This window comes from Schistocerca americana, chromosome 5 (genome assembly GCF_021461395.2).
Source record: "Schistocerca americana isolate TAMUIC-IGC-003095 chromosome 5, iqSchAmer2.1, whole genome shotgun sequence".
NCBI lineage: Eukaryota > Metazoa > Arthropoda > Insecta > Orthoptera > Acrididae > Schistocerca > Schistocerca americana.
The window spans coordinates 441,688,112-441,709,526 of record NC_060123.1 but is presented as its reverse complement, the minus strand read 5'-3'; the positions used below and the strand labels follow the sequence as shown (position 1 = coordinate 441,709,526).

The following is a 21,415-nucleotide window of genomic DNA, read 5'->3' as shown; positions in this document are numbered from 1 at the left end:
TGATCTTCCACTTTATCATTCTACTGATTGTGCAGGGTGCACGGATGACATGTTACAGCAAATAACTTGAAACATAACGTTTTAGATAATTAATCTTCATAACATGAGTGAGAAATACTTTACATATTTTACAAAGATTCAGAAAAAGGAGAAAAACAACAGCAACAACAACAACAACAACAACAACAACAACATTACACATTTTTCAGGCAATCATTTTCAGTATAACTTAGCAGAAGGTTCACACAATCTTCTTTAAAGAATACCTCAGAATCTGTCATAAGCCTACCCTATTGTAGTAGATGAATGTAAAACCAGTATAGTATTTCTCGGTAAGTGATATTTCTACAAGAAATAGGCATCTTCAATGTTACTTTTTTTTCTTTGTAGCTCCATCATATTTCAAAAGTACAACTCCATTTTCCACGACTTCATTGACATCTTCACCTTTCCTGTTGGAGATTAACAGCTAGTAGTAAATGTAAGACTCAGCTGTTAATTTCAAGAGCCGTGTAGTACAGTACAAAAATTTTAAATAATTTGCAAGTGTGTAAGTACAAATGTGCAAGATTTTCGACCAATGTAGAAGATGATAATTTTGTGCCCAAATTAAGACACCCACTTACAATATTTTATTTATTCAATAATCTCATTCGGGTTGCTTCTCTTGTAAAACTAATGATTATGTTTACTGTTTGGTGACAATAGAAGCAGATATAACCCCAGAATATCAAAGTAGTCCTTGAAAGTGGAGCTGTAGCTCCAATATAGATAGGACCTATATAGAAAAATCATATTGAGATTTAATATGAGCATTACAAATATTTTTTAAAATCTCTCGTCACTTTTTAACACTTACACTTTAACCTCATAGAAATGAAACCATGGCCATCTGATTACAAACTTTAAAATCAAAGATTATCTGTGACAATAATTTAGCCAACAGGAACTATTAAGAAAATTATGTTATGCACTGTAAATGACAGTACTTCAGCAGTGGTGCATTTACCTACAGGGAAACTGAGGTCCAATACAAAATACGAAACATATACTGAATACTTAACCTAAACGAAGATTTTACAATTTGATATATACACTGCTGAAAATGGCTTCCTTGAAAATACAGCACAAATGTGTTATAATAAAAATAATTATATTTAGAATTTCTTGACATAAGAAATACCCCACCCATTTTCAAATAATAAGAATTTTAGAGTAGCTGCAAAGTTTTGCCTCTTTACTAGGAAGGTAGGAGATTTATCAAGTCAGATGAGACCTATCAGTTTTAGCAGGCCTCTGAAATAAAATGCTACTAATCAAAGTTGTCAGTATTGTCGGCTATTTTGTGGAATCCCATATATCAGACACTTGCGATTTCTGATTGTTAATTTCTGTTTAAAGACTTTACATGAATGTAACAATCAGAAGATTAGGTTTTAAATACATCTCTTCTGTTGTTTCCTCTAATTTTTATTTTCTATAGTAAAAAGATGTTTCTATTGCTAGTGCAGTATGGTTCACATTTCTCCACATCAATTTAAGTAGGAGTTTCTTTTCTCTCACTCTTTTACTTTGTTTTTGGTGGTTTTGTCCGCGATTTTCTCATGCACATTCAAAATTTTTGTAATACAAACACCACAAAACACTTTCATGGTGCTTAATGACCTCAAGACAGTTCTTCCATTCTTGAACATCATGCCCAAAATTTCGACCTCAGCAGTTTGACTGGTAACACAAATCTTAGTGAACAACCTATTACAAAACCATCCAAGTCCAACTGACAGCCCTATGAGGGCAAACAGATGCATAGACAACCTGATAAAAAGAGAAGAGCTAACCAATGACAGTAGTAAGAAGGCATGAAAACTAAAGACAGAACCAATTAGAAATGCCAGTATACAACACAGAGGTAAACAGCTTGGAGCAAACTTGTGATTCCATGGAAACAACTACCCACATGAACACTTCTAAGTGAAGATAAGTGTACTGAAGAACATTCACGTTCTTAGTTAGGCTACTGAGTCCATTAACTATCCTCTGGAGATAAATATTAAGCTATTAAAAGTAAAATGTGCATCACTATCTCCTGGGAGACAATAACAGAAAGATATAAATGGAAATGAAAGACTTAATGAAGTAATTCAAATCTACTGAACAAAGAAACCAAGCCAACATATTCCACCTAGTGATGCTACAGTCATAAACACTACAGAAAGTAGGAAGTCATTTTTAAGGTGGTGCTCAAAATCATATGAGAAAGAAAAAATTTAAGTAGTGCACACATTAAGAAACATTTTTGTCAGTAACAGTAAAGCATGGAAGAAACATGCAATGACAAGGATTACTATCAACAGAGAAATTTATTTCATGACAAACACAGCAACTGTTCACGTCATAAAAAAGAATCTTACCTCTAGCGTGTACAGAAATATTAGACTAGACATAGCAATGAGAGTGTTGGTAAGAGCTGTTAGCCCAAAACTGAAGACAGAGCACAGATTTTAACATTCTGAATGAAATACGAAATGATGACAAAACGATGAAAGGTTTCCAAACCACACGAAACAGTTAACACCAGATATTATAAGCCAGAAAGTAAAAAGTAGTTGAAGACAAGCATAATATCTCTACATATTAGCACGTAACACAATTTTAGAAAAATAAAATGGAGAAAGAATAAAGGGAGAAAGTATTCCAAGATTCAGAGTAAATTTAATTGTTACTTTATTAGTATTAGACAACAACACAAAGATACATATTCTAACATGATAAAATAGAATATTTTACTGGCAGGAATGCAACGAAAGGTTCTGAAAAGACAAAGCAAAACAACAGACTAATACTTCATGAATATTACTACTGAAAACATTAGAGGTAATACTGAAGGAACATAATGACAAAAAAATTCAACAATTACCGAAAATACGATCTATTTATTATATTTGTACAAGTATAAACTTAATGATGTTAACACATCCTAAAGAGCTTCCAGAAGAAGAAAAGAATGAAAGAAAAAACATTTTGGAAGACAATGATTTCCTTCTTCAGCACTGCTCTGTATTTTAGTCTTAAACAGTGGGAATGATAAGGTGGTGAAAAAGACAGCACATAATTAAAAGAATGATACAGTACAGAGAACCATGCAGAAAGAAGGTGTGAAGACTGGGTATAGTGTAAATACTGGAATATTTTGTGCACATTTAAGTTGGAAGTAATGTTTTACTAAAGGCATGTCACATGAGATCAATGAATGGTATATTTTTGTCTGATTTCCAACCCCTATTTTACTTAATACCATGTTTTTCCTCCATTATATATCTGTGACCAACTTACAATGATTACTTATGCTGTAAGGGATGGTCTCAATGTTTTTCATAATTCTTTTACTAGCAGGATTATAGCATGTTCTTCAGGTTTCAAATCACACATTTTGCTCAGCATTGCATCTGACTGACCATCACACTGCATTCTAAAAAATAAGTCATTCAAATCTCTCAGAAAAAATGTACAAACACGCTTTACAATGCTAAAGTAAAAAGTAATTGGTTTACATCTTTTTGTCTTGTGAACTCTTGCACACATGCAACTCCATCATGGTGTCATTTACAACCAATACTATTTTCTTTTCAGTATTTTCAAGTTACATAAATCTTAACTTTGTACAGATGAAAGTTCTTGCGGCATGTTACTGCTTAATCACATATCTGTAATGTGTTTACAACATTTTTGGAAGTTCTTACTTTCTCATCCTCTACAAAAGTGTACTAGATCTAGTTACCACCCTTTACATAAGCATTAATAGTCATGGCACTTTGAAATCCTGGGGTGTTTGGCTCCAAACAAATACAATAGGTCACTTAGTCCAATGAATTAACATGAGTAGCCACACAAGGACAACTGTCCATTGTCATCTTTAACACCCCCCCCCCCCCCCACCACCACCCCTTTTCATTCTCCTTACTACTTGCAAATGCCATAAGGAAGGATATGGCCATTTCTATACTCAGGGTGTATATGGGGACAAGGAAAAAAAATTCCCGGATTTTTCCCGGATATCCCGTTTAAAAAATACGCTTTTTCCTGGGCGAAAATACACTTTTTCCGTGCTATGTGACAGTAGGTTTTCCATAGATTTTCCCTCAGAACTGTAAAACTTATCAATACTTTGAATAGTTAACCTTTTTGTACACTGGTGTAGAACTTCCCAGAAAAAAATAAAGAAAGAAAGAAAGAAAGAAAAGAAGGGGGAGACAAGTTTTGGAAAGACTTTTAATGAAAAAAAGGAGAGAAGATTTGGAAAGACCTTTGATTTTCACCAACATATACGCTGCATATTTTCGTAATACGAAAGTATAAATTTGAATTGCGCCAAACATAGCGCGTTAGTTTCAGGAGCGTTGAAACCGAGGTTGCGATGTCCTTTTGTAAAGCAATCATATGTCATGCCACGTGATCTCACCAGCCGATGACAGCAGATATTTAGAGCATAGGACACATGTTATAGTCAGCCAATAGCAAGATCAGTGGTTACGTGCCACGAACACACAAAGAGGAAAAGTTAACGGTTTACATTAATGTACATAGTATAGCTACAAGAAAAGATAAGCTTTCACATATAATATTGACAAATATTAACAAGCTACAACAGAAGCTAAGCTTTCACATTTAATATTGATCATTTCTTTTGCTTGTGTTGTATTTTAAGATACATCACACAAATGTGCCAGTAAATTTAAAATAATTACATACATGCCTGGGCTCGAAATTCTTGTAAGTGGCTGGTCCTCAAACTGTTCAGTTTTAAACGCTTTGTGATTTAGAAATCCATCTCCCGTAAAAACAAATTTACTTTGAAAGTAACGCTTTTTGAACCACCGTTAACAATACTATCCAGAGACTGTTAGAAATAATTTTGGTTTACCAGTTGCCAGAGAGCACCAGAAAACAGGCATTATTGCACGTGCGCAGCTGCAGTGGTGTAGGAAGCCCACATGTTCGTTTGTATAAAGCACTAAGAGAGCTTACATTACACCATAAAAGAAACAGAGCATCAGAAGATACTCCCAAGAGCATCGGAATTTTGTAAACCATACTAAAATGCATAATTCAGCTTGAAGTGCACATTGGTTTTTTCCAGATTCACAATGAAATAGGTCCCATCTGGTATTAAGCTTTTCAGTGTGGTTTTTGGGATGCAAATTTTCTTGGAGTACCAGTACTCTACGCTCTCATTTTTGGTTCTTTATTATGGCATAATGCCATACATGGCAGAAGAGGATAACGTGCACTTGTGCTTGACTGCTATTAACTTGGAAATAAAATAAAATCAGAAAACTGAAACTAATAATATATTTTTGCCCTCCATAATTATGTGAATGTATTTTAATTCACTCGATAGCTCCTGGCCACAGAAATCCGTTTTGTTTTCATTTGACGTTGGAGCTGTAAATGAAGAGTGGCAGCCAAATCACTCAACTTAAACACGGGTCACATGGAGACTACCCCCTCCCTACTACAACTCAGACAACTCTCCAATGCACGATTCTGGCAGCTAGGGCACGCGAGAAAATTTTTTCGTTTGGATCTGGTTGCTTGCTCCTACTGCCGATACAGCTAACAGCCACATTTCAAGTAGCGGGAAGCGGGAAAAGGTACTGCTCATACGCAAGTCAACTGCGAGTGCGCATCAGCCCGCTTGCAACAGGTCAAACAAACCTAATGTGAACACTTGTGACATCATGCTCATAGCAAGCAGTTTATTATTACGAAGAATTACATAATCTTCACCCTACGGCCTTTGACATATTTTTGGTATTTGCAGACGCTTGTGCGTGCACGGTGTTTTGTTGTTGTAAATGGCACATTTCCTATGCCACTCAAGTTTTTTCCCCCTATCGTTTATATTTTATTGCTGAAGTATCATTCTCCAGTAATTGCTGCAGTATCATTCTCCAGTAGCAGGATACAGTAACATTCTTTGCTAGAGAATCAATTCTTACCAGTCAACATTACAAAAATTTAACTGAAAGCTAAAACAATGAAAAATTCCCAGAATTCCGAAAAATTCCCGGCTATTTCCCAGTTTTCTCCCGAATGAAAAAATTCCTGGGTTTTTCCCGAATTTCCCGGTTTTCCCAGGTCGTATACACCCTGTATACTTCTGTACAAGCCCCAGTCTCTTATACTTTGTCCTTATGCGGGGCTATGGAGTCTAATAAAAGAATTCTCAACAGCAATTTGCAGAAAGGTCATCACCTTCCTTTCCAGGATTCCGATCTACACTCACAGAACATTTCTGTAAGACTCCCGCATCCACCAAACTAACTGGGAACAAATCTAGCAGCACACCTCTGAAATGCCTTGTGTCTCTCTTTAATTAGACCCGTTAGTGATCTCAAACATGAATATAATACTAAAAATGGGCCGGCAGAAGTGTTTGGTATGTGGTCTCTTTTATGACATGTGCTTCAATTTTCCAGAAATCATCCAATAAACTGCAGTCTGTTGTTTGTTTTTCCTACAATTGACCTTATATACTCATTGAATTCCGTGTCATTTTGCAGTCTCATATCTATACATATTTTAATAATAATAATAATAATAATAATAATAATAATAAAAATGAGTAAAATAGCATTTCATCAACATTGCATTCAGTCATTATACAGCTATTTCTCCTACCTAATCACATTAACTTTCATTCAAAGCAAGCTGTTAATCATCATACCAAACAGAAATTCTGCTCACGCCACTGTCAATTCCCCTCTAGTAATTCAACAACTGCATGTTCCCTGCACACAACAATGTCATTAACAGACAGTCTCCAACTGTCTACCATATAAAACAGATAATTGAAGTACATAAAGATAGGGAATAGTCCTATCACACATCTGTGACTCCAGACAACACTTTTGTCTCCAATGAACTCATCATTCAGGACAACAAACTGGATCCTATTACTCAACATGTCTTCGAGCCAGTAGCACATGAATTGGTCTGCAGAAGAAAGTACAAACTGACAAGAGTGTATTTTGTGGTATTGCATGTTACATATTTGGTTCAATTCAAAGTAAAGTGCACAAATACAATAAGACAAAACAATTAATATGGTGGACAACGCTTTCCAGCAGCACATACATAATTGTGTGTTACCAGCATGTGACATATTCAAAAATAAGCAGTTAAAATGAACAGTCTAATCCTCACTAAACTGAGGTTAGGCACTTTGTTCCATTGATACCTTCATATTTTGAGACATTATTCGGTATTCTTGGGCTTTTATTAATAGTTTAAAGTGCGATAGATGGAGAATACCTTCCAGAAGTCTGGAATCTACCTGTTGGCCTACACTGATAATTCACAGGACATCATGCACAACAAATGCAAACTGTATGTATTTCGTACAAGAAACGTGTTGTAAATCCATGCTGATTTATGATCAGAAGCTTTTCCCTCTCTATAAAATGCTCTAAATTTGAATTTAGAATATGTTAAAGGATACTGCAGCAGACTGACCATGAGGATTAAGGGATACAATTTTGTACATCCATTCTTCACCCTTTGATTTATGATTTAAGCTTATATTTAGCTTTACCAACAATGGATACTGTTAAGCTTATCTCTCTCACAATATCGTGAAATTAATTCTTAGATATTTCTGAATTCATTATACAATGTTCAAGGTTGTTTTTCGCACAATCTCTTCTATGGTTTACGAACATGTCACAACAGTTTTTAAATGAAAAACGTAAAAACCAAAAGCATATTTAAACTTGCAAATGCATAGTGTAGCCATTGGTTACATTCAATTTTGGGAATTCTGTTTCAAAGAAATATCGAGAAACAAAGCCACTTCACCACTATGTGAAACATGGCTGGTAAATCACTTGGTATTCAACAGAGCCTTGAATTTACTAATGGTCTGAATATGTTATTACTACAATAATGGAATGAGTAAAACTCATTCACATCATGTAAAGGAAGTGTTCAACAGTGGGCAAATGTATAAACAATAAGCTCAGTACCAACTGCAACTTACCACATATGTGCCTCGCCACTTAGAAATTCACCCACAAGGTTAATGAGTATCTTTATTCATTCCATTATTTGTATTATAGCCAGAATCCTCCACTAGTGTGCGAGCATTCTGTTTCTTTATCTTTTCTGATGTTCCGAGTTCATTTTATAATATTTATGGCACTGTGTAATGTTAGGAGAGCAATAGAGATACAACTGCTCTTGAAGGTTATCTCTAAAAGGCAAGCAGCTTTGCAGTTAACCCTTTTATTGCTGCATGCAAAACTGTGGCAGAGTCTCAGGTGCTGCACCAAGTCTCTCTCACCATAAACGGATGCAGAATGCTTCAGACACGTTCATTATTTCTCAGTTATTTTATTGTTCTGGAGTTTTGATAGACACTGGGAGAGTTAGGTGCATTTCTTTAAAATATTTACATTATTTAACACATTCTAGGGACATAACACAGAACTTGCAGCAAAAGATGAAGATGCAAAAATAACAACAAAAAAATCATAGGGTGTACAAAGAACCATCATCTAATTGATTTACAAGAAACTACAAAGTGTGTTGAAACTGTGGTGAAAGTGCTGGCATTGAACTGAGAACAAAGTGGTGTACTGTACATTGAAGTGTCATCTGTTAGGTAAAGTGGGGTGACAGTCTAGCTGTAACACTGATCAAATGACCCTCTTATTCTACCACCGCTAAATGATACAGAAGCTCATAACTTCATCAGCAGTCAACCTTACTGAGGGTAGGGCACACTTGACTACTCTGTCAGTTTACTACAAACAAAAGGTTAAATAACAATGAAAAAACACCAATTAATAGGTACAGTTCAGAATATTACAACAAAGTGGTGTTGTGTATGTACAATGTTATAGTTCGTACTTGACATTATGTCTAAATAAAGAGGATTTGTGGACATGTAAATGCCATTCCAATATAGTTATTTTCAAACTAAATCATTATGTTCGAGAAATATCTTGTCACAGTAACCACTAGACGCACCTTACGTCCCATATATGAGCTTCATTATTTATTCACTATGTAACTCTCAATCTGTCATCAATTTAAATTATTTTGTCCTGTCTTTTTACCTTGTCTACTGCATTAGTGTCAAACTACAAAAAATACTTCACTAGATTAACTTAGTTACAATTTATTTAGACGAAAGAATTAGCTACCAGTGTGCTCGGAATGAGTGCACAACAGCACTATCAAGCAACATACTGAATGACAGTGCAGCACACACACATGCATACAAGACAAGCACAACAAAACATCCAGCCTGACACCACCTACCTGTTAAGTGACAACTAACAGCAGTGTTTTGTGTGCTCCGACAAATCATCCCAATAGTCATGCAAAATAGCATTAAAAATACACAAACTCTGTCACATTAACAACATTTATCATACACCCACGGGTTTTTGCCCAACTCGCATCACATTTGTGACTGTTAGCTGTAATTATACCCTGTACTAAACTAAGAAGGTGTTCCAGATGGTAACACACAAATGAAGGACTTAAAAAGTTTCTCCTTAGACACAAACTAAAGTATTTCTTACAGCTTTTCTGTTTCATTCTGCTGTCTAAATTACTCTGCAAAGAAACACTATGACTCAGATCAAGTTTCAACAAATGCAGATGAATTACAGAATTCATTCTAGTAGGTACATAGAAATGTTGGAATAAGATTTTGCAACTGATTCAGATAACAGAAAAAACATTCTTAAATAATGTAAACACTGCATATATCAAATATACCCATTCATAAGGATTGTTTCAGCTTTTTATTGGATTCATGTAATTCAAAAATAATTTCGACTAACTGAGATTGTATTCCCTTTTTCACTGCCCCCCAGTTAAGTACTGTTATTACTCTTTTCTGCCAATGCAGTTGCATTCCTAATCATGGAACAGTGAGATACATACAAGTAGTTCGAAAATTGTTCTTTAGGTAGTTGGAAACACCATCTGCTTGCTCCTAAAGATATACTGATATTTTTTAAAAAAAAGGGTTAATGATCCACGTATAACAGCACATGCACCAGTGTTTCTTAAGAAAGTAAACACTACACATTTTGTTTCTAGGCATGAAATCTGAGGCTCAATCTATTGCAATGAATGAATGAGTGAGTGACTCACATTGAAATAGGCATGAAACAAATGCCACATAGCACAGTTATGCCAAGAGCACAGCGCCTTATGAAATATCAAACAGACTGAACATCTGATGTATACGTACCCTATGTGAAGCGTCACATACATAGACATAACTGCAGGAAGTATTGAAGTACTAACACTCAACAAGAACAACCCAAATTTGATGGCTATCAAAAATATGCCAAATTAACTTTATTCAGCTAAAAAAAATAGTCACTATACTTTCATAAACTAATTAACCCCACAGTTATGTAAGAACACAGATGTGGGAACACAATTGACGGATCAAGGTTTCAGTGCTTTACTACACTTAGGAATCTCAACATTTAACGTCTATAAATTGTGCTTTGAAAAGATAGAAATGCAATTAGAAAGGACTGCACAAGACAATGTTCAATGTCCAGCTGTCTTCAAATAATCCAAATAACGTATTTATCACCTAAAAGGTATTCATGCACATATGGTGATGCCAAGTCTGTATCTACTGCTGGAAACAATAGACAGTCTTCTGCACACTTTAAGCCATGGATGGAGAAACAACAAATTTTTCACGTAGGCACTTCCAATATATGCAATGTATCTAGTGTCTTCCAAACACTCTACAGGAATTCCCACCATTCCCAAACGACAGTGAAATCGTAAAAACAACAGAAAAAACTGCCACTTTAAATCCTCATACAAAACTTGCACGATTCAGAATACTGAAACAAATTTTCGTATTTAGCTTGCATGTAATTTGACATTTGACGAGTTTAAAGTCTTTGTAGAAGTTTGTTCCAAAGAAACTATTCCCTTACAACTGGTTTTTTCCCTTGATTAACACAAATCAAACATTCCACCACAACTGGTTATCGAGATTAATACAGAAGTGAGTTTTATGGCATCCACACCAGACAACAACAACTCACAAATTCCATGCCATGTAAAATACACCGGTAATGTCTCCTATGATAGGGATGCTGTATTCAGTGAATCTGAAAGCTTTAACTAGAAGTAAGAGTGTGTAACCACCAACATTTTGGCAAGAAAACCCGATATTATGGGTTAAGAAATTAGAAAGTCTATTTGTTCTTGCCTGCATCACAGCAAACTAAACGAAATTTTGCTATATACTCACTGCTCTTAACAAATGCATTACCATGGACGTACAGGACATCCTAGATCATCACCACTAACTGACAAATACAACAACATGAAGTGCACATCTGTCCTGTGCAGCATCAATAGCAGTTGTTTTTGCTACTGTTGCAGGGGTGGTGAGGGCGGCAGGGGTGGTGGCGGGGGTGCTGGTGCTGGTGGTGGTTTGTTGTTTGTTTTGTTTTAGGGCGCAAAAAAACAGTTGACGTCATATACACCCAAGTCCAAACTATAGAACACAAATACAGAGACAGAGGAAACGACTATGTGTCAGTCCCAATTGAAAGAATAAGAAACATCTAAACAAGGCATGTGGAAAAAGGGCTAAAAAAGACACCATACGAAAATGGAGATCCAAAACTAACAATTAAATGGCCTTCACCATATTGCTTCAGCAGATAACAAGAAAAAAAGGCAGGCGACAGACCATGCGTGATTCACTAAAACAGCTGTTAAATCAGATGGCGAACCCAAGATGGAACGTAAAATTTGGGCGTAATGTGTACAAAGTGGTGGGGCAGCACCATTTAGCAAATGACGATGGCTAAAAAGGCAGTGCTCAATACACAGCCGAGTTAAAAATAATCTCCTCCCGGTGGGAGGGCCGAGATGAGAGGTGCCGGGAGAAGCTTAATAAGCCGAAGCTTATTCTCGTGAAGGGGGGGGGGGGGCGGGAGGGCAGAGGGGGGGGGACCATTGGCAGTGGTGCCAAAGGGACACCACCTCCTGACAGATGGCAATGCAGAGATCATCAGACATCAGAGGGAATAGAGGTACTCGCAGGCTGAGGTAAGAGGACTGCAGCCTTGGCAGCAGCCTCGTTTCCTGGCAGACCGTTATGACCAGGACCCACAGAAACATGACATTGGCTCCACGAAGAGCGAGCAAGTGACAGTTTTCCTGGACCCGCTGCACTAAGGGATGAACAGTGTACAGTGCACAGATACTTTGGAGGGTGCTGAGTGAGTCTGAACAGAGGACACAATTGGGAAGGTTGTGTCGCCGGATGTACTACATGTACTCCATGTGCTCCAAGGACTGATACAAGGCGAAAAGCTCAGGTGTAAATACTGAGGAGTGGGCCGGAAGTTGATATCAAAAGACACGGGTGCCAATGACAAATGCACACCCGACCCAATGGTCAGTCCGAGAGCCATCAGTGCATACAAAGGTACTATCGCTAAGTTCCATGAGAAGGTCGTGAAACAGAATGTGGTAGACCAAGGCTGGAGTAGTGTCCTTAGGAAGCGAATGAAGGCCAAGGTTAACATGGGCCACTTCATGAAGCCAAGGTGGTGAAGGGTTCACACCCATGGGGAAAATTGCAAATAGTGTGAAGTTAAGCAGCCGTAGCAAGTGGCGAAAGCAGACACCAGGAGCTAACAGGGAAGAGGGACGAGCCCCATACTGACGATCTAAGGATCATCAAAGGAGGGGGCGTAGGAAGGGTGGCCATGCATGGCAGACAAACAGCAAGCATACCTGCCGAGGAGGAAGTCATGGCAGTAGGACAGTGGTAGTTCTGCAGCTTCAGCATACAGACTCTCAACTGGGCTAGTGTAAAAGGCACCCGTGGCCAAACGGATGCCACAACGATGGATAGTGTTGAGACAGCGTAAAAGGGAGGGGCGTGGAGATGCATAAATAAAGCACCCATAGTCGAGTTTCGAACGGACAATGGACTGGTATAAACTGAGGAGGGTGGTTTGATCGGCACTCCAAGAAGTACCATTGAGGACACGTAACACATGGAGGGACTGAATACTGAAGTCTGCAAGGTAAGAGACATGGGAGGACCAAGAGAATTTACTATCAAGCATAAGACCCAGGAATTTCGTAGTGTCAACGAACGAAAGGGCAACAGGCCCAAGATTTAGAGATGGTGGGAGAAGCCATTTGTGCCACCAGAAAGTCGTACAGACGGTTTTGCCATTGGAAAAGCGAAAGCCATTGGTGATGCTCCAGGAGAGAAGATGACCAAGACAGCACTGAAGACGCTGCTCAGTGAGACACGTCTGTGGAGAACTGCAATAGATGGCATAATCATTGACAAAAAGGTAGCCAGAGATGCCTGGCAGGAGACAGGCCATGATAGGGTTAATGGCGACAGCAAAGAGGATGACACTCAGGACAGAACCCTGAGACACACCATTTTGCTGAATAAAGGTGTTCAACAAAGCAGAACCCACATGCACCTTGAAAACTCGGTCTAATACAAATGCCCGAAGGAAATAGGGCAGGCACCCACAGAAGCCCCACGTGTAAAAAGTACGAAGGATACCAGTTCTCCAGCAGTTGTCTTAGACCTTCTCCAAATCGAAAAACACTGCCACATGACATGGGTGGACAAAGTTACGAGATGGTCAACTGCAGAATGCCGCACTCTAAATCCACACTGTGCATTAATGAGTAAATGGCGAGATTCGAGCCACCACACCAGCCGGGCATGAATCATACGTTCAATCACCATGCAAAGGCAGCTGTTAGGGGAGATGGGGCGGTTGCTAGAAGGAAGGTTTTTGTCCTTACCGGGCTAAGGTGTGGGTTATGACTGTGGCTTCACGCCAGTGTCCAGGAAATGTTCCCTCAGGCCAGATGCAGCTGTATGTGTTAAGCAGAAAGTGCTTGCCCACAAGAGAAAGGTGCTGCAACACTTTCATGCAGATAGCATCTGGCCCTGGGGCAGAGGACCGGGATGAACTGAGAGCATCATCTAACACCCTCATAGTGAAGGCGGCACTGCAGCACTCACAATTCAGGGAAGAGAAGGTTATCACCCGAACTTCCTCCACTTGTTTCCTATGGATAAAGGAAGGGCGATAGTGGGAAGAGCTCGAAACTTCCGCAAAATGGCAGCCCAAGGTGTTGGAGATAGCAACAGGACCCACAATGAAATCGGCACCTACTGTCAGGCCGGAAATGGGGGACTGGATCTTGGTTCCAGAGAGCTGCCAGAGGTTGGCCCACACAACAGAGGAAGGGGTGGAACTGTTAAAAGAACTAATGAACGAAACCCAACAAGCTGTTTTGCTATCCCAAAGAACTCGACCACACTTTGCGCCCATCTGTTCATAATGAATGCTGTTTTCCAGTGTAGGGTGGTGGTTAAAAATGTGGAGAGACATCTCCGCGTGCGAATTGCATCCTGCCACGCCTCAGTCCACCAAGGGACTGGGACACGACATGGTAAAGAGGAAGCGCGAGGAATGGAACGTTCTGCAGCAGTAAGGATAACACTGGTGAGATAGTCCACCTGGTCATCACAATTGAGCAAATCTTGTTCTGTCAAGGACGCCAGGGAGGAGTAAAGCTGCCAGTCAGCCTCAGTAAGCTGGCATTTGGGCATGCATATGGATGGGGTAGGAGTCAGCAGACAGAGAGCACACGGGAAATGACCGCTCGAGTAGGTGTCAGAAACAACGAACCACTCAAGACAATGGGCAAGCTGGGCAGTGCAAAAGGATAGGTCTAAATGGGAACAGGTGTGCAAGGAGTCAAAAAGGCAAGTGGATGCACCACTGAAAAGGCAGAAGAGGTTGAGTTGGTTAAGAACGTCAGCCAAGAGGGCACCTCTCTGGCAGGTCCTAGAAGAACCCCAAAGGAGATGATGCGCATTTAAGTCACTGAGTAGCAAAAACAGTGGAGGTATCTGCCCAATGAGCCGAAGGAAGTCGGCCCTGGTGACATCAATGGACAGAGATACATAAATGGTACAGAGGGCGAAAGTCATGTGGGTGAGGAAGAGGCGAATGGTAACAGCTTGAAGAAGGGTAGTCAGGGAGATGGGTTGACTATGAGGGTCATCCCATATAAGCAGCATGATACCCCCATGAGATGGGATGCCGACCTCAGGGGAAGGTCAAAACGAATCGGTATGTAATGTGGAAGCTCAAAGTGGCCTTGAGGGTGCAATTTCGTATCCTGAAGACAAAGTACAAGGGGATGCTACGATGCTAGAAGCAGCCGTAAATCCTCTTTGTGGGACCGAAGGCTGCAAACGTTCCATTGGAGGACAGTCACGAGGAGGAAGAGATGTAGGGATGTCAACTCAGTGTCCGTCGAGGGACAGATGGTGGAGAGTTGCTACTACAGGGCACAGAAGCAGGAGGATCCTACTCCATGGGGTCCACACAAGCATCGGTGTGCCTGTGCGGTCGGTCGGTGGAGTCCAACATTGAAAAATGGTTGGTGGTGCGCATCGGCAAGACAGAGGCCAGCCAGGCTAATTGACCACGTGGCGACACCATCGAGCGGGATCTTCAAGTTGGTGAAGGGGAAGAACGTTTATCTTTACCGGACTTCTTCGAGCCCTTCTGCATAGAGGAAGACTTGGGTGTTGTTTGGCTGGAGGGATGGAGGAAGTCTTCTCGGGAGTACTCCTTCTGGCCTTTCCTGCCTGTTTGTTGTGTAGTGGGTAGCTTCGTCTCTTGAGGCGAGAGTTTGACAGTTTGTTGCACAGCGGGACGGGGGGGACAGTGATGCTACCTTGACACTGGGCGACTTCACAACCTCTGAGCCAAATTTGAGGTTGCATGTCTGTGTAGCCATGCCACTCATGGAGCAAAAACTGAACTGTAAGTGCCAGATAGTAGAATACAGGATTTGCGACTAGCCAGTAACTTGCGAGCTTCTGGGTAAGGCACTTTTTCCTTTACCCGAATCTCTTGAACAGCCTGCTCATCTAGATACACAGGACAATCCTGGGAGGAGGCGGTGTGGCTGCCATTGCAGTTGATATAGCGGCGACAAGGAGGCAGACATTTGCCCTTGTGTGCATCCCTTCCACAGGTTATGCATCAGGTCGGATGTCAACAAGATGTTCTGATGTGACTGAACTGATGACACTGATAACAGCGCATCAGATTCGGAATGCATGGCTGGACTGTGATGCTTTTGTAGCCTACTTTGATCTTGGATGGCAGCACCATCCTATCAAAGGTGAGGAAAAGAGTGTCGGTGGGCACCGAGGAGGAATCGACCTTTTTCATGACACGATGAACGGATATGACACCCTGATGAGAGAGGTGAGATTCTATTTCAGCCCCAGTTACACCATCAAGCAGCCTGGTGTAAATTACACCACGGGAAGAGTTCTATGTGTGTCGACACGAACAGGGTAGCCGTGGAGAAGTGAGGCAGCAAGAAGTTGTGCTTTAGTATCGGAAGCCGTCTCCAAAAGCAAAGCACCATTCCGTAAATGAGAGCAGGATTTCACAGGGCCAGCAATGGCATCAACACCTTTCTGAATAATAAACGAATTGACCGTGGTGAAGGTCTGACTGTCTTCAGTACTTGATACCACAAAGTACCGCAGTGCAGCGGGAAGGGTCTTCAAATCAGTAGCCTCATTATGTTCTCATTTCGTTGACACCAATGGACAGGATGAGTGACTCATCGCGAGGAAATCCCCCATGATTGCCAGCATCTCAGATGGCGCGCCCCTTCCAACTGCCCCCCCCCCCCCCCCTTACACCCACTTTAGGTGATTGTTCACATCTCCCGAACACCTGACGGAGAAACCAATGGGTGATCTGGGTAGGTTACAGCTCAGGCAATCACCCCTCCCTGGATCTGGGCTGTACCAGGGGGTACATGCGAACCCTACCTGTCGACCCGGGGCTGGGAATTAAGCATTACCCAATCATCTTTTAAGCATTGTATGAGTGGGCCAGCTTTCGAGAGCGAGTGGGCCAGCTTTCGAGAGCGAGTGAGGGAGGGAGGGAGGGAGGGAGGGAGGGAGGGAATTAAAAAAAAAATATAGGACCCTCAAATGCCGAAGCGGATGAACGAGAGGAGTAGGACTGTTCGCAGGTCAGCAACAGAATGCAAAACATTCCCAGTAATACCCCAGACATGTTCCCAAAGGGAAGGGAAAAAAATACCAAGAGGATAGACATGCAGCACGGAAGGGAAAAGTGCTGCAAAGCAAAAAGTGGCGTGCCCCCTGGTGTGTGTGTGTGTGTGTGTGTGTGTGTGTGTGTGTGTGCGCGGGCGCGTGCATGCGTGTGGTGGTGGTGGTGGTCATAGTTTCTATAAGCTTGGTTGATATGTCAACAATTGTAAAAACTGTGTTTTTATGTATGTCTCTGATGCAAGAATAATAATAATAATAATAATAACAATCTTGTATGCATATGAAAGCTGATCACTTTCGTAAGTCTCCGATTTGAATGAACACAATCACAGAATTGTCCAAAAAATAGAGTATCAGAGAGAAATAAATAAGTAACTTCTCAGAAAATTTAATCAAAGTGCAAGAATGACCAATATTTATAGACAGAAAGAAAAGGAGTCATCATACAACATCGGTTACACTTAGGACAAAGGAAAACAGGAAAGACGACATGACTCACGACTATGACAGCAGAAAACCAATTCTGGTGAAAATGGGGCACTCAAAGCATAGTTAACAGAGGGCATCTGTGATCCAAGTTATGATGCTCCATGAAGACTTCTTTTAGTGAATGTAAAATCCAGATTGTGGGTTTAGCTTAGAGACCTCTAAATAAAAAATAAAAATCCTATAATAAGCAACTTATTGGGTTAATGAAGGAATGTGAGGCTTCAAACCACAAACCACAGCATATAAGGCACTGAATGAAATTAGAAACATTTTACGTGCCTTGATAGTGTAGAAGCACAGGCAGAAGTTGTGTGCTGCATTCAGAAAGGGGGACAGTGCTTATGATGGCTGTGGGAAAGTAATCTGTAGTTTGCACAAATATATGGTACCAACTATGTAAGATGTTTGCAAAAACTTACTAACAAAACAGTACTCTTCAGTTTTTATCAGAAGTGCGAGTTCCTTCTTCATGAACTTTCCTTAACTATTGTCTTTCTTGAACACAGAATACAGAGCCTTCAATACCGAGAGCAAGGAGACTTTTTTTAACTTTATTTATTTGGTTACATGTGTGTTATTGGTTGTACTGGGAGTTCTCTCTCCTGCCAGTCCATCAACATCTTTGTAAATTTACAGAATTTGTGAATAGAATTGTTCTTTTTAGGAAATTTTGCAATCTACAACATAAAAATCAGATATAAGAATGAACAAAAACAAACAAATCTAAGTGTAAAAGTCTGCAGCAATTTAATCATAAGCTAGTGATAACTAATAATGAAAACTGTAAGGGGAGGAGATTGATTGTGTAGGGGGAGGTGGTTTGTAGTTAGCTATGCAACGAAGCAAAGGTTAGGAGCATCAAATAACGTAACATTTCTCGAAAACGTGTCAATAACTGCAGCAACAAGTAAATGAATTATTTTTGTCTGTGAGTTTGTTTGTTATTGGGTCTTCACCTGTGCAAAAGTTTGCTGATTATTTGAGTTATACAAACAATACTGTAACACTAATTTTATGTTGCCTCATTTACAAGTGGCACTTATATACAATAAGGTGTTAAAGGTTTTAGCTAACAGACTGATAAACATCAATCAGTTCTCTATATTTCTTTTCATCTATTTCCCCATAACAATTCAGTGTAACAATTTAGTTTCATTTATGCACCTCAGTTATCATGGTCTTTGTCCTCATAATACTGCATCCATTATCTCATCATCATCATAATTTTTCAAGGTGAGTTCCTTATCCAGATGTGTTTGGCGTTCTCTATAATACAATTAAGTCCATATTTGACCACATTCCCACATCACAAGAAACACTTAAGCTTTCCCACCAGCTGGTCTACGATTCTGAATGACAACAACATTTCAACACACTACTTGCTTCTGAGTAATGTTCATCTAACTTTATAAGTCAAGACAGGAAGAGAGACAAAAAATCTGTTGCTCATACAACACAACACAAAGCAAACCATTGTCCTAAAATGCTTAATTCCCCCTGAAAACTGGAACCACATAACAATGTTATCTTAACTTTGCACAGAGTATTCCATCAGAAGGAACTTGCAAACAAAAATGTTGAATTTATTGGTAATCTAATGAATACTTCAATAGTAATTTAACACATATGCAGTGTCATTGGCTTTCAACTGCCCTCCAGTGTATAAAGGATGAGAAGAGAACATAGTGGGAGGGGTGGGAAGGGAAGATAGTATGAGGGGGGGGGGGGGCTAAAGAGGGGTGGAAAGGGAAGATCGTATGGGGGCTAAAGAGGGGGGGGGGGGAGGGTAAAGTTTGGGGGGACAGACTGGGTAGCGGGGACATGACAGACAGGGAATGGGGGAAATTTCTACGCAATACGGTGTCATTACAAAATTTCTAAAAAAGATGGGTAATTATATTCACAGAAGGTTTTTAATTTATATACATTTTGTTATGTCTATCCTTAGCATCTTAAAATCCCTATGCTAAATACAAATCATGTAGAACTGACATTGAAATGGCAGTGGTAAAATGAAGAAGCTTCAAACATCTACTTCAGCTTGGCAGCTGGTGAGGAGCTGTGACTCTAAATTGGAATGCTGGACTCTACGAGAGACACAGTTGACAATCTCCCCCTATACTAAATAAGTCAACAAATAGAGAAGGCAAGAATCACTACCTACTGATCTAACATACATCCTTCAAGCAGTAAGTCATAAAAATTACACACTATATCCAAGAATGAGATACAAAATGTTGCTTACCTTTATGCGAGAAACTGCTTCCTCAGCCTGGTTCATACGTGTTGTTTTTGTTGGCTGCCCTTCACAGACAAGTTGTGTAGAACCAAGATAGTTGGCTCGGAACAGGACACCCTCAATAAGCACTGCGGGTTCATGAACCATAGCTAAAATATTTACAAGAAAAAGAGTGATTTCAGCTCCACTTTTGAAAGAGATTAGAAAAGAATCACCTTTATACATGTTTCAGATGTTTGACAATCAAAATTATCAAAATAAAGTTTCATGCCATTAGGTGTTACATGACTTATTTTTATGCTAAACACTAATAACATTACAGTATTTCCCGTCACATAGATGTATATTCACACCGTGGCTTTGGCAATGTGCAGCACTGACCATATAGTGGAGGAATTAAGAAGTAGATTAGAAAAGAATCTAAACACTGCAGCTGTACTGGTAACTTGTATTCTTTGTACTTGAGTGCACTGAAACAGAACAGTTGTGAGGCAAACACCACAAGATGCTGGAGGACTCCTATGTAGTGTGTGCTAGTGTCAGAGTAGCCAGAATGGACTCCTACTGCAAAGGAGTTTACAGAGATATAGAATGCTGAGAAAAATGTGAACAAAGAACTGGAGATTATATTCAAAACAGACAGAAAATTCTGTACATGGTTTGTCTAATAAGCAAAAAATAATAGTATTAACAATGGTTCAAGGTGATCATGGTATGCAACTAGCTATATTTCAATGAAGAGCTATTTTGCTCATTTTGTTTTTATTTGGGCTTAGAAACAAAGATGCCCTAAATGGACTGCAGTGGTTTTCCTGTTTCGTGCAGCCTCAGAATGGCTTTAAGTGCACACAGAGTATCAAAGCAGAATCGGAGTTTTATACCTTGAGATCACATTTAGTTCAGTACCCTTAAGTAGGAATTAGTTCAATAATTGCATCTTGGGGACATGGCTGCAAAACACAAATAATCAGCTGAGGTTCTGACCCTCTGCCTATATACAGCAATTTAGATGCATATGTAGTTGTGGTGCTTCTGTAAGTTGTTACATGAAGTCTCTTCTTCTTCTTCTTCTTCTTCTTCTTCTACCGTTTTGGCCATCTTAGGACCACGTTAATTCGCTTCACTTTTTTCTTCTGGTCTTTCTCCTTCCCCAATATTCTTTCATTCTCATACTTTGCAACCGTCTTCGTTCTTTTGTCCAAGATGATTTTGTTCTGGGTCTCGTTCTGTCCTCAAAAGCTTTGAAGGCCTGAATTCTTTATTTAAAAAATCACCCTGTTGTATATCTCTGGTTCTTGTATTCTCATTTCTTCCAGATCTCTTCCAGTCAGCATGGAATATAAAATCAACTAAAATCAACTAAAATCAACTACAAGACTGGACCTCATGGGATACCTACATGATTATTAAAAAAAAAAAAACGCTCTGCTTCTAGCAACAATGTGTTCCACACGATTGGAAAGATACGGAGGAAGTGGAAATAGACACAGGAAGTTGCAATGCTCGAA

General features: G+C 39.7%; 1 protein-coding gene across 7 annotated transcripts in view; it reads right to left on the bottom strand.

The window, feature by feature from the left end:
• Window positions 1–21,415, bottom strand: part of LOC124615403 — a 494,346-nt gene that overhangs the window by 95,817 nt on the left and 377,114 nt on the right. For 5 of the 7 annotated variants that reach the window (XM_047143247.1, XM_047143248.1, XM_047143251.1 and 2 more), the window contains one exon: window positions 19,914–20,056. In XM_047143247.1, coding sequence (XP_046999203.1) covers window positions 19,914–20,056 — 143 coding nt within the window. The remainder of the gene's footprint in view (window positions 1–19,913; window positions 20,057–21,415) is intronic. The other 2 variants (XM_047143249.1, XM_047143254.1) reach the window with 1 other exon arrangement.